Raw genomic sequence first — 12,164 nt, 5'->3', positions numbered from 1 at the left:
ATGGGTAGAGCATGTGTTAATCAACTTTGGCTGGTTTTTCTTTTGTTAACTTGACTTTTGTTTCCAGGGAGTGTCTCAACTAAGAACCTGAACAGGGAAAAAAGAAATGTTTTCACCCCTGCACATTGTCCAAACTTCCTCCCGCATGTTTGAGATGACATAACGGAGGCCAGAGAAGAGGACTTGTCTGAGCTCACCGAGGGTGCACGGCCCCTTTCTGCACCCACTCATCTGTGGATGGGAAGGGGAGACAAACAAAGGTGTCTTCTGTTTCAAAGTGCTTTCCTGTCCAGGGAGTGGACATTTGCCTGTTTCTTGAAACATTCAAAGAGCCTTATGAATCCAAAGGCCTGCCCAGAAACAAGTGATGAGGGCCCTGGGCAGCCAATGGGATCGTGCTGGCCTTTCTACCTGCCTGGGTAGCCCCCCCGCCCCACATCCTGCCCCGCAAAAGGCAGCTTCACCAAAGTGGGGTATTTCCAGCCTTTGTAGCTTTCACTTCCACATCTACCAAGTGGGCGGAGTGGCCTCCTGTGGACGAATCAGATTCCTCTCCAGCACCAGCTTTAAGAGGTGAGCCAGGGGTTCAGGGTCCCAGATGCACAGGAGGAGCAGCAGGAGCTGTCGGGAAGATCAGAAGCCAGTCATGGATGACCAGCGCGACCTTATCTCCAACAATGAGCAACTGCCCATGCTGGGCCGGCGCCCTGGAGCCCCGGAGAGGTATGTGTGAGCACCAGGAAAGGGCACACCAATCCTGGACTGCAGAGCCGTGCGCATGTGCTGGGAAGAAGCACTGGCCGGGAGTCACAGGAAAGAGGGATTCAGGCTCTGACTCTAACATTGACTTTTTGGGTGATTTTGAGCAAGTCTTTGGCCTGCTCTGGGCTCCGGCTCCCTCTCTTGTCAAATGAGGGGGTTACTTTAAGAGCAGGAGTTTGTAACTTTCCTTGCATCAGACCCCCTCCTTCTGAAAAGCAGAAGAGAGCATGGGTTCTCTCCCTAGAGTTTCACATGCTATCCAGGGCTTTGAGACCCCACTAAAGCTGGGCTGTGAATGCTAGGTTAAAGGCCTTGGAACAGGCTGTGCCTGGTGGCTCTCACCTGTAATCCCAGCACTTTGGGAGGTTGAGGTGGGCAGATCAGCTGAGGCCAGGAGTTCGAGACCAGCCTGGCCAACATGTTGAAAACCCATCTCTACTAAAAATACAAAAATTAGCCAGGTGTGGTGGTGTACACCTGTAATCCCCCTACCTGGGAGGTTGAGACATAAGAATCACTTGAACCCAGGAGGCAGACATTGCAGTGAGCCAAGATCGTGCAACTGTACCCCACCCTGGGTGACAGAGTGACACTCTGTCTCAAAAAAAATAAAAATAATAAAAATAAAGAACTTGCACCAGATTTTGAAAATGTTCAAGATCCCCGTGGAGAAAGAGTTTCTAAAAGAGGATGGTGGAAGCAGTTCTTCACAGAGGAGTTCCCTCCTAATTACCACGGATCAGGGGAATGATAGTTGCAAGTGTCTGTAGAGTAGATGGAGACGTCTGCCATCACGGGAGGGATTGTGAGATGTTGGGGGCAGGCAAGAAAGAAGGGACAGGCTCTGGTTAAATTTCTGGAGGGGGCTCAGGGTTGACGGGGGTCATGTCCTTGTCTGTGCCCCTCTCCCTTGCAGCCAGAGGCCAGCACAGCCATCCAGAGGACCCCAGGCCCCACTTCCCAGCCCTAAAATAGCCTCACCCATGTGTTTCCCTCAAAAAGGGCTAGAAGGCTGTTACCCCAATGACCCTGCTACCCCCAGTCTCCAAAAAATAATTTGCGATCTACATGGACTTACAGCAAGGTGTGATGTCAGCTGTTGCCAGGCAGAAAGGGGTTTGGGAGAGCCCTGCAGAGATGTTATGACAAGCTATGTTCTGGGGAACAGGGTAACCTGCTGTAGACCATTAGAGCTGTGGCCTGTGAAAACCCCAGGGAATCCCATGGCAAGGAGGGCAGACTCTTTTGTGAGGAATGGATTCTGGTCTAGGCCACGTGTGACCTTGGATAAATCACTGCCTCTCCCTGAGTCCCTGTAATAATAGCCATAATAACATCCACAGTGTACCTGTCACCAGGCCTCAGCCACTATTAATTAGTACTGTGATTATTTACATATATAAAGGCTAAACTCAATTTTAATTCTTACAGTCACCCTATGAATCAGGTACTTTTGTTGTCCCTTTTTACAGAAGAGGAAATTGAGGCTCACATTGGTAAGTGACTTACCCAAGTAATCATAGCTAGTGAGTGGTTGGAGGCAGAATTTGAACCAGGAGTAGTCTGACATCAAAGTGTTAGCTCACTCCACCATTTGGCCCCCTTTCAGAGGTGCATTTTGTGGGAAGGGGAGGTGAGACCCCTCTGAGCTCAGACCACTCAGTGATTTACAGACCCAGTTGGGCTCAGTGTTCAGAGTGCATGCCCCCTTGTCTAATCCTTGTCTAGTTTTCCCTTTATTCAGTTACTGCTTCTAAAGCTGGCCATGTATGCTTAGGCCATTCCAGACTGGAGCCTGTTTCGGAGGCTTTTGTGAATGCTTCTGCCTGGCAACATTTGTGTCATGATTCCTGCTAGCTCTGGTTGGCTCCTGACTTTGGCTTTTTTTTTTTTTTAATTGCAGAAGAAGGTAGTGTAAATGAGGAAATAAAGAGGGGGGTGACAAGAGTTGGCACTCTAGCAGAACCAGGGGACAGGCATTCAAGATGCATAAAGAGGAAGAAAAGCAGATGCTAAACTTAACTACGAACTCCCCTGAGAATTGCACTGAGTGTAATTTATTTATAGAGTGCTAACAATGTGCTAGGTGTGGAGCCAAGAGCTTTACCCTCATCATCTTATTTAACGTAACAGCCCTTGGAGCAGATGTTTTACCCGACTTTACTCACACAGAGGGTTAATCAACTTAGATGGTCCCAGAACTAACCGACTCCAGAGCCAGGATTCCAATCCAGGTTATGTGGGCTTGTCTTCAGGGTGAATCTCTAGGTTCTTAGGCCTCCTGAGGAACTGTGGCGCAGAGAGGGGAAGGTACTGTCCCATGTCGCGTGTGGGAGGTAGAGCTGGGGCTAGAATTGGGTGTGGGGTTGCAGAAGCACTGAACAGGTGGAGGATGAGGCTGGAGAGCCTGAACACAGGCCAGGCCACCCCTGTTCCTGGAGAAGGCCAAGAAGTAGAATTTGTTTTCCCTTCCGTCTGATCTCCCCACTTCTCCCTCCCCGTCGGGTTTTTGCTGTTTCCTTCCCGAATAACTCTCCCTTGGGCTGGGCCTTATCCCAGAAAGCACAGACTGGCACACAGCAAGCCAATGAGAATGAGCCAGTCTGTGATGTCATGCGTTACCAGGCAGAAGGGCCTCCTGGAGCTTGCTGGTTGCTGGAGTAGGCAGGGTGCAGCCTCATCCTGGCAGTTCCCAATAGGTCTGTCTTAGTCCATTTTGTGCCGCTTTAACAGAATACCACAGACTGCGTAATATACAAAAAAACAAAAACAAAAACCCCAGAAATTTATTTCTCACAGTTCTGGAGGGGATATCTTTTTGTTGTTGTTGTTGTTTTTGTTTTGTTTTGTTATGTTTTTTGAGACAGAGTCTCACTCTATCCCCCAGGATGGAGTGCAGTGGTGTGATCTCGGCTCACCGCAACCTCTGCCTCCCAGGTTCAAGCGATTCTCTTGCCTCAGCCTCCTGAGTAGCTGGGACTACAGGTGCCCACCACTATGCCCGGCTAATTTTTTTTTTTTTTTTTTTTTGAGATGGAGCCTCACTCTGTCACCCAGGCTGGAGTGCAATGGCATGATCTCAGCTCACTGCAACCTCCACCTTCCAGGTTCAAGTGAGTCTCCTGCCTCAGCCTCCCGAGTAGCTGGGATTACAGGTGCTCGCCACTACGTCCGGCTAATTTTTGTATTTTTAGTAGAGATAGGGTTTCACCACGTTGGCCAGGCTGGTCTCGAACTCCTGACCTCATGTGATCCGCCTGTCTCGGCCTCCTAAAGTGCTGGGATTACAGATGTGAGCCACCGCACCCAGCCTAGCTTTCTTTTTTTTTTTTGAGACAGAGTCTCCTTCTGTCACTCAGACTGGAGTGCAGTGATGCGTGACACGATCTTGGCTCACTGCAACCTCTGCCTCCCAGGTTCAAGTGATTCTCCCACCTCAGCCTCCCAAGTAACTAGGACTAGAGGTGCACGCCACCATGCCCGGCTAAGTTTTTTGTATTTTTTGTAGAGATGGGGTTTCGCCATGTTGGCCAGACTGGTCTCGAACTCCTGGCCTCAAGTGATCCACCTGCCTCGGCCTCCCAAAGTGCTGGAATTACAGGCATGAGTCACCACACCCAGCCTGGTGAGGGGCTTCCTTGATGTCTCCTCACATGGTGGAAGGCAGAAGGGCAAGAGAGAACCAACTCCTTCCGTCAAGCCCTCTTACAGGGCACCTAATCCCATTCGTGAGGGAGAAGGCCTCGTGGCCCGATCACCTCCCAACACCTTCACATTGGCAACACCTGGACTAGGGTCTTAGTAGTCCCACCCCTGGGGTCGTCAAAGAACCGATCAGAAACTCCCAGGGTGTAGGGGCAGGATCCTTACATCCCCTGTACTGTAACATATGCATGCACCCCCAAATCGCATCCAAGTCCCACAGATACAAGGGCTTGCTGAGGTCTGAGGGTCTGGATGGTGAGTCCAGGGAGCATGAGAAATTCATCCAGGCCACACAGGCTTAGGCATCTATACTCCTGCCCACCCCCTGCAGGGTGGATATTAGCATTTGAAATACTTTGGCGCTTGCAGTGAGATCTTGCTTAAAAGAAGAAACCCACCAAATTCTAGAATCGCAGAGGTGGGGGCACTTATGTGACAAATGAGGGGACAGAGGCACAGAGATTGGCAGGGACATGCTCAAAGACATGGAGAGCCTGGGCAGAGGATGGTCCCAGAGTGGGTGGTGCCTGGCCCTGCTTCAGCCTGACATTGTCCAAGGCTCCCCCAGCCCACTCCTAAAATGGCCAGACCCCACTTCTTCCCAGGTGGGCTACATTTTCTGCTGTCCCGGTCCCACTTCCTTACCTTTCCTCCTTAAATCTGATTTCACTGAGAGGGTGGGAGGTTGGGCAGAGGGGTGATAACGCTCTTCCCCTTACTTGGTAAGCACATACAATTTTTTTTTTTTTTTTTTCAATTAAAAAAAAAAAACAAACTCAAAAGAGAAAAAAAAAAAAAAAAAAAAAAAAAGGCTGGGCGCGGTGACTCACGCTTGTAATCCCAGCACTTTGGGAGGCTGAGGTGGGTGGATCACGAGATCAGGAGATCGAGACCACGGTGAAACCCCGTCTCTACTAAAAATACAAAAAAATTAGCCGGGCGTGGTGGCGGGTGCCTGTAGTCCCAGCTACTCGGAGAGGCTGAGGCAGGAGAATGGCGTGAACCCGGGAGGCGGAGGTTGCAGTGAGCCGAGATCGCGCCACTGCACTCCAGCCTGGGTGACAGAGCGAGACTTCGTCTCAAAAAAACAAAAACAAAAAGAAAAACAAAACCAAACCTGTTCCTCTTGAGGGCAGCCCTGATCCTCAGGAGATCCCCAAGGCAAAGGGAGCCTGAGAAGACCCCCCCCCACCTCAACCCCTCATCGCACAGGCAGGACCCTAAGGTCCAGAGAGGATGAGCATGCCTCTTTGCTCTTCTCTGTCCAACTCAGGCCCGTGGCATCTGCAGGGTCTCTGCCAGGGAGGACTTCGGGCACATCGATGGTTGGAAGGAGGGGTGGGGCGAGGTCTTCAAGCTGCATTTCCATAGCCAGTTTATTGTTTGTGCTTCAAGTGCATTATTTGTTAGGGGTGGCTTAGGGGGCTAATGGAAATGGGGGTATACATTTCCCCATTCCTAGCCAGCCCTTGGGGGCAGCCACCACTGTAGATCCTCCTCTGACCTATCCTCCCCACCTCCCACAGCAAGTGCAGCCGCGGAGCCCTGTACACAGGCTTTTCCATCCTGGTGACTCTGCTCCTGGCTGGCCAGGCCACCACCGCCTACTTCCTGTACCAGCAGCAGGGCCGGCTGGACAAACTGACAGTCACCTCCCAGAACCTGCAGCTGGAGAACCTGCGCATGAAGCTTCCCAAGCGTGCGTGCACCCCTACATCTTGATACCCCCCACCTCCCACCATCCCTCACCTCAGAGACCCCCATCCCTGCACCCAGCTGGGCCCACTGTCCTCTCCCTTGGGTTTGGAATTCCAGCCCTTCCTCATCTGGGTCTGATACCCTCGTCCTTGGGCACTGGGGCCACACTTACCCTCGTTCCTGTCCCCACAGCTCCCAAGCCTGTGAGCAAGATGCGCATGGCCACCCCGCTACTGATGCAGGCGCTGCCCATGGGAGCCCTGCCCCGGGGGGTAAGGACAGCCCCAGGGTGGTGGTAGGGGCAAGGTTATCCCACCTGGATGGAGGACAGTGCCAAGGGGAGGGGCAGGGAGGAGAGCCCAGCTGGGGAGGGGTCCTTACTGCTGCGGGAGGGACAGTGCCTGCCTCAGGAAGAATAGGGCTCCCCAGGTGTGGAGGGCACAGGTGAAGAGTCTCTTGGTGCCATCCCTGGGAGGAAGGCTCAGCCCTCTACAGTTTACAAACTGGTAACCTTCTGTTACTTCCTCCCACAGCCCATGCAGAATGCCACCAAGTATGGCAACATGACAGAGGACCATGTGATGCACCTGCTCCAGGTGAGTGCAGGGAGCTAGCCAGGTGGCCCTGCCTGCCCACCCAGGACCTTGGCCAGGCCGAGCTCCAAGGCCTGTATACCTGGCTCGTGGCAGACTTTCAACATGTGCTCTCTGGATTAGCGAATACAAGGATGACCCTTAAATGTTATATGTAGTCCGGCCTCTCTGCATTTTTTAGATAAACAGGCTTGGCTGGGTGCAGTGGCTCATGGCTGTAATCTCAGCACTTTGGGAGGCCTAGGCAGGCAGATCACCTGAGGCCAGGAGTTTGAGACCAGCCTGGCCAACATAGTGAAAGTCTCTACTAAAAATACAAAATTAGCCAGGCGTGATGGCAGCCACCTGTAATCCCAGCTACTCGGGAGGTTGAGGCAGGAGAATCGCTTTAACCCTGGAAGTGGAGGTTGCAGTGAGCCGAGATCATCACGGCACTGCACTCCAGCCTGGGTGACAGTGAGACTCCATTTCAAAAAATAAAATAAAAATAAAGAAACTGAGGCTCAAAGCTTGGAAGTGACTTGCTCAAGACACCCCTTTTTCTCCCCAAATTTGTACTGCGTGTCTATCCTGTGCCAGCACTGTGCAAGGCTCTGGGCCCACAATGGGGAGCAATTGGACCCAGCTTCTGAAGCCATGGGGATCGCAGGCTAGTGTGGGAGACAGACAAGTGACCAGGTGATGACAGAAGTGCAGGGGGCTTTGTGAAGAAAGAGGCAGAGGACTCAACCTAGCTGGGGGCAGTCAAGGTTGGGTCATCACCTTCTGGAGCAGGTGAGACCTGAAAGCTGAGCAGCCATCCACAGGGAGGACACTGGGGCTTGTTGGTAGATCTGGCCTGGAATCTAGAACTCGACTCGCAACCCTGCAGTCTTGTAGCTGAACAGCTGGACTACCCTTACCCCTTCCCTCCCCTCCCATAATGGCTGAAGTCCAGGGTTTAGGCTTGGTGCAGCTCTGATCCATTCTGAGGAATGGAAGACCAAGGGAACATGGGCTACACATTTCACACTGCCTGCCAGGGAGCTCTTTTTGAACCATCCTTCCTGCCCTGCCACCCTGTAGAATGCTGACCCCCTGAAAGTGTACCCGCCGCTGAAGGGGAGTTTCCCGGAGAACCTGAGACACCTTAAGAACACCATGGAGACCATAGACTGGAAGGTCAGCAGGTTTCCCTGCATGGGAACTCTCTCTTTCCTCCGATGTCTAGGGCAGGGCTGGGAGAGGTGGGGTGAGGGTGGGCTGGGGAAGCCATTCTCAGGAAGCTGAAGGGGTTTGCCAGCACTTCCAAAGCCTGGATGCTGCAGTGTGTGGGGTTCAGCCCCATGGGTCTTTAAGTGGGAACCAGGCTGCAGCTGGATCCGGGTGTTGGGGCCCTATTTGGCCCTGCATGTTTCTGTCCCCAGGGGCAAAGCCAGGCAGTGTAGGGGCTTGGTGGTAGCCATTGAACCTGACCTCCACCTCTATCTGTATTAGGTCTTTGAGAGCTGGATGCACCATTGGCTCCTGTTTGAAATGAGCAGGCACTCCTTGGAGCAAAAGCCCACTGAGGCTCCACCGAAAGGTACAGGGAGTGGGAGATTTAGCGTGCCAGGGCTTCTGGACCCTCAGGGCTCTCCTGGAGCTGCTGAGGCCGGGGCCTCCAGCACTCCCTGGTCCCAGCACCGCAGAATCTCCCATCCTCTCAGCTCTCACTTCTTTCTCACTTCTCTCTCCTGTCTATTCCTTCTTGGTTTGGCTGTACCCCTCCCCTGACCCACCCCCATCTTGTCTAAGGGTTCCTAAGGGCCCACAGAGGCCTGTCACCACAGGGTACAGGTGACCCCTCTCACAGAGCATCGATGGTACAGCACAGGGTGCCTGGGGCAGAACCTGCCCGAAACACTGCAGAAAGGAATCCTTGTAATGACCTTGCCCCAGCGCTGCCTGCAATCCAGTGAGGGCGCCAAGGTCACAGCTGCTGCCAAGAGAGCCTTGGGCGTTTCCCACCTCATGGACAATGCAGACTAGGATGTTTTTAGACCCAAAGACAGAGTGCTGTTTCTATCCCGGTGCTGTCTCTAATTTGCTATGTAACTTTGGACAAATCTCCTTCCCTCTGGGATTCAGGGTCCTGAAGTAGAAGGTCAAAGGGCCACCCTGCCTGGGGCCTCAGTTTCTGCATCAGATTCATAGAAGACACCTTACATGCTATCTCCAACTCCTAGCTGATGCTTAAACCCCTCTAAGACATCTCCAACAAATGGTAACCCCCATTTCTACTTGGGAACTCCCAGTAACAGGAAGCTTAGACTTACCAAGGTGCCCATCGCTTCTCTCTAGAATCAGAATCGCAAGTGCAATTCCAAACTGTAATGGTGGTTTTTGGTTGTTTGTTTTTGAGATGGAGTCTGGCTCTGTCGCCCAGGCTGGAGTGCAGTGGTGCGATCTCAGCTCACTGCAACCTCAGCCTCCCGGGTTCAAGCAATTCTCCTGCCTCGGCCTCCTGAGTAGCTGGGATTACAGGCATGTGCCACCATGCCCAGCTAATTTTTGTATTTTTAGTAGACGGGGTTTCACCATGTTGGCCAGGCTGGTCTCGAACTCCTGACCTCAAGAGATCCGCCCACCTCGGCCTCCCAAAGTGCTGAAATTATAGGCATGAGCCACTGTGCCTAGCCCAAAACTGTAATGGGCTTTGAGTATCAGAAGAAACCATCAACTTCTGAGGTGAATTGGACACATGGCCCTTCACTTCCTTTTTGATCTCAGACCTTGTTGGTCTAGGCCTCTCGGTTTTCTCATCCATGTGATGGCTGGAGTGAGTAAAGCCACTTGGGAAGAAGGCATTAGGCCTACAGCAGTGGTGTGTGGGTCTCTAGCTCTGCTCAGACCCTGATTCAGAGCTCACTCACTCACTGTGTCCTCATCATGCCTGTCGCTTCAGTACTGACCAAGTGCCAGGAAGAGGTCAGCCACATCCCTGCTGTCCACCCGGGTTCATTCAGGCCCAAGTGCGACGAGAACGGCAACTATCTGCCACTCCAGTGCTATGGGAGCATCGGCTACTGCTGGTGCGTCTTCCCCAACGGCACGGAGGTCCCCAACACCAGAAGCCGCGGGCACCATAACTGCAGTGGTAAGCAGTGGCACTGTGAGAGTGTCAGAGGACCAGGAAGGACTAGGAAGGTTGAGGGGCAAGAGGTCCCCTCTGAAGCACACGACACCCGGGATGGCAGCTCCTGGGGGCAGCGATGTAGTCATGCGTCCAGCCCTTTATCCATCCACCCACCTGTGCATTCCTATTTGTCCATTTATCATCTCTCCTCTTACATCCACTCATCTATTTGTTCACTTATCCGTCAGTCCTTTCATCTGTGAATTTCATCCATCCACGCACCATCCTCTGGCATCCAGTCCTACAGACCCACCCATCTCATTTCATCACCCCCTTCTCACTCAAGCCCCCATTACCCCTCTTTGTTGCTGCTTGCAGCTGTCCTTCCCTGGGTACCTGCTTTCCCAGGCACTAAGCCTGCGGCTAGGTGGGAAGCACTGCCCTCAGGCATCTTGGGTCAGGTAGGCTGCACTTCAAGTGACAAATGGACTTGCTGCTCCTTTGCAGAGTCACTGGAACTGGAGGACCCGTCTTCTGGGCTGGGTGTGACCAAGCAGGATCTGGGCCCAGGTAAGGGCCTTGCATAGGGGCATCTGGTCACCAGCAGCTCATCCCCAGCAGGGCCAGCTCCTTTGTGGGCAGGTGAAGGAGTGTGACGCTGGGCCACTCTCCAACATTCCTGGGATGTCCATTTCACAGATGAAGGAACAGGGTTGGGGGGCTGTGGGGAGTTACACAAATCCATGATGGTCATTATTGGACCTGAGCAGGGGGCAGGGGAGGGTGGACAGTCCTTAACTGCTCTGCAGGTCCAGGATATTAGAAAGGGGCAGGGACAACAAATGGGTGACTCCAACCTCAACCTGCTGCTTCTTTCTCCAGTCCCCATGTGAGAGCAGCAGAGGCGGTCTTCAACATCCTGCTGGCCCCGCACAGCTACAGCTTTCTTGCTCCCTTCAGCCCCTAGCCCCTCCCCCATCTCCCACCCTGTACCTCATCCCATGAGACCCTGGTGCCTGGCTCTTTCGTCACCCTTGGACATGACAAACCAAGTCGGAACAGCAGATAACAATGCAGCAAGGCCCTGCTGCCCAATCTCCCTCTGTCAACAGGGGTGTGAGGTCCCAGGAGGTGGCCAAAAGCTAGACGGATCCCCGTTCCTGACATCACAGCAGCCTCCAACAAGAGGCTCCGAGATCTAGGCTCATGGACGAGATGGGAAGGCACAGGGAGAAGGGATAACCCTACACCCAGACCCCAGGCTGGACAGGCTGACTGTCCTCTCCCCTCTGGCCTTTGGCCTTGGCTTTTCTAGCCTATTTACCTGCCGGCTGAGCCACTCTCTTCCCTTTCCCCAGCATCACTCCCCAAGGAAGAGCCAAGATTTTCCACCCATAATCCTTTCTGCCGACCCCTAGTTCCCTCTGCTCAGCCAAGCTTGTTATCAGCTCACAGGGCCATGGTTCATGTTAGAATAAAAGGTAGTAATTACAACACTCTGGCTCCTGGCTCTTCTGTTGAGATCTGGTTCATTTATCCTAAAGAGGTAACTAAAGACGCTAATCCAGTCACTTAGGTGAGAGAACGCAGCCCAAGGAACCCACAGAGATGCCTGCAGGGCCAGGCAGGGCTGGTGGGGGCTGTAGTCTTTGGACACAGACATACTTGATTACATGTTTAACACACACGAACACTCTACTTCCAAAAAGAAATAGGCTCTTGTCTAGTTTAAAAAGCACAAGCTCTTCTTGGTACAGCTTTCATTTTCCTATGTCCCCAATTTCATTTCTATACTAAGAACAGTGTGAATGTGATGACAGATGGCAACCGACACAGGGCCTCCGTGTCAGGATGGACAGGAAGTAGGGGACTGTGGAGAACTGGGTGCCCATGCCTTACCTAAGGGGCTGACTGCTACTCAGCTCTATCTGGTTGCTGCTAGGAGGAAGCACAGCCCCCGTTGCCAGATGTTATCTTTTTAAGAGGAGCCAGAAATCAAGAACTGCAGTGAAATCACCCCATTTTTAAGTTTAAAGTCTTGCTGTGGGTCAACAAGGCCCAATGAGGACACTACTCTGTAGTTCTGTTCTAGAGCAACATGCTTGAGAGAGGCCAGATGGTGGAGGGTCTGGCCCCGGGCCCGAGTCAAGGGTGCAACTGGATGCCAACCTGGGTCTCCGACACCTCTAGCCACGCATTCCTTCTCTGCACTGCCTCTGGCTGTTTCCAGAATGAGGCTAAAAGCTCTGGAGACATCTCCAGGACCCCTGGTGTTCCATATGGCTCTGGGCCCAGGGAAGTGGGCTTCT

General features: G+C 52.8%; 1 protein-coding gene across 2 annotated transcripts; it reads left to right on the top strand.

The window, feature by feature from the left end:
• The first annotated feature begins 437 nt into the window (after window positions 1-437).
• Window positions 438-11,418, top strand: CD74 (CD74 molecule). Of its 2 annotated transcripts, XM_032158360.2 has the most exons (9): window positions 438-723; window positions 5,994-6,166; window positions 6,358-6,437; window positions 6,699-6,761; window positions 7,824-7,919; window positions 8,235-8,322; window positions 9,685-9,876; window positions 10,363-10,425; window positions 10,738-11,418. In XM_032158360.2, the coding sequence occupies exons 1-9, from the start codon at window positions 599-601 to the stop codon at window positions 10,746-10,748; spliced, it is 891 nt and encodes a 296-aa protein (XP_032014251.1). In that variant the 5' UTR covers window positions 438-598; the 3' UTR covers window positions 10,749-11,418. The 2 variants fall into 2 exon arrangements, with proteins under 2 accessions (XP_032014251.1, XP_032014252.1); XM_032158361.2 differs by lacking the exon at window positions 9,685-9,876.
• The last annotated feature ends 746 nt before the right edge of the window (window positions 11,419-12,164 follow it).

This window comes from Hylobates moloch, unplaced genomic scaffold (assembly GCF_009828535.3).
Source record: "Hylobates moloch isolate HMO894 unplaced genomic scaffold, HMol_V3 SCAFFOLD_6, whole genome shotgun sequence".
NCBI classification, from domain to species: Eukaryota; Metazoa; Chordata; class Mammalia; order Primates; family Hylobatidae; genus Hylobates; species Hylobates moloch.
This window is presented reverse-complemented; position numbering and strand designations above follow the sequence as displayed.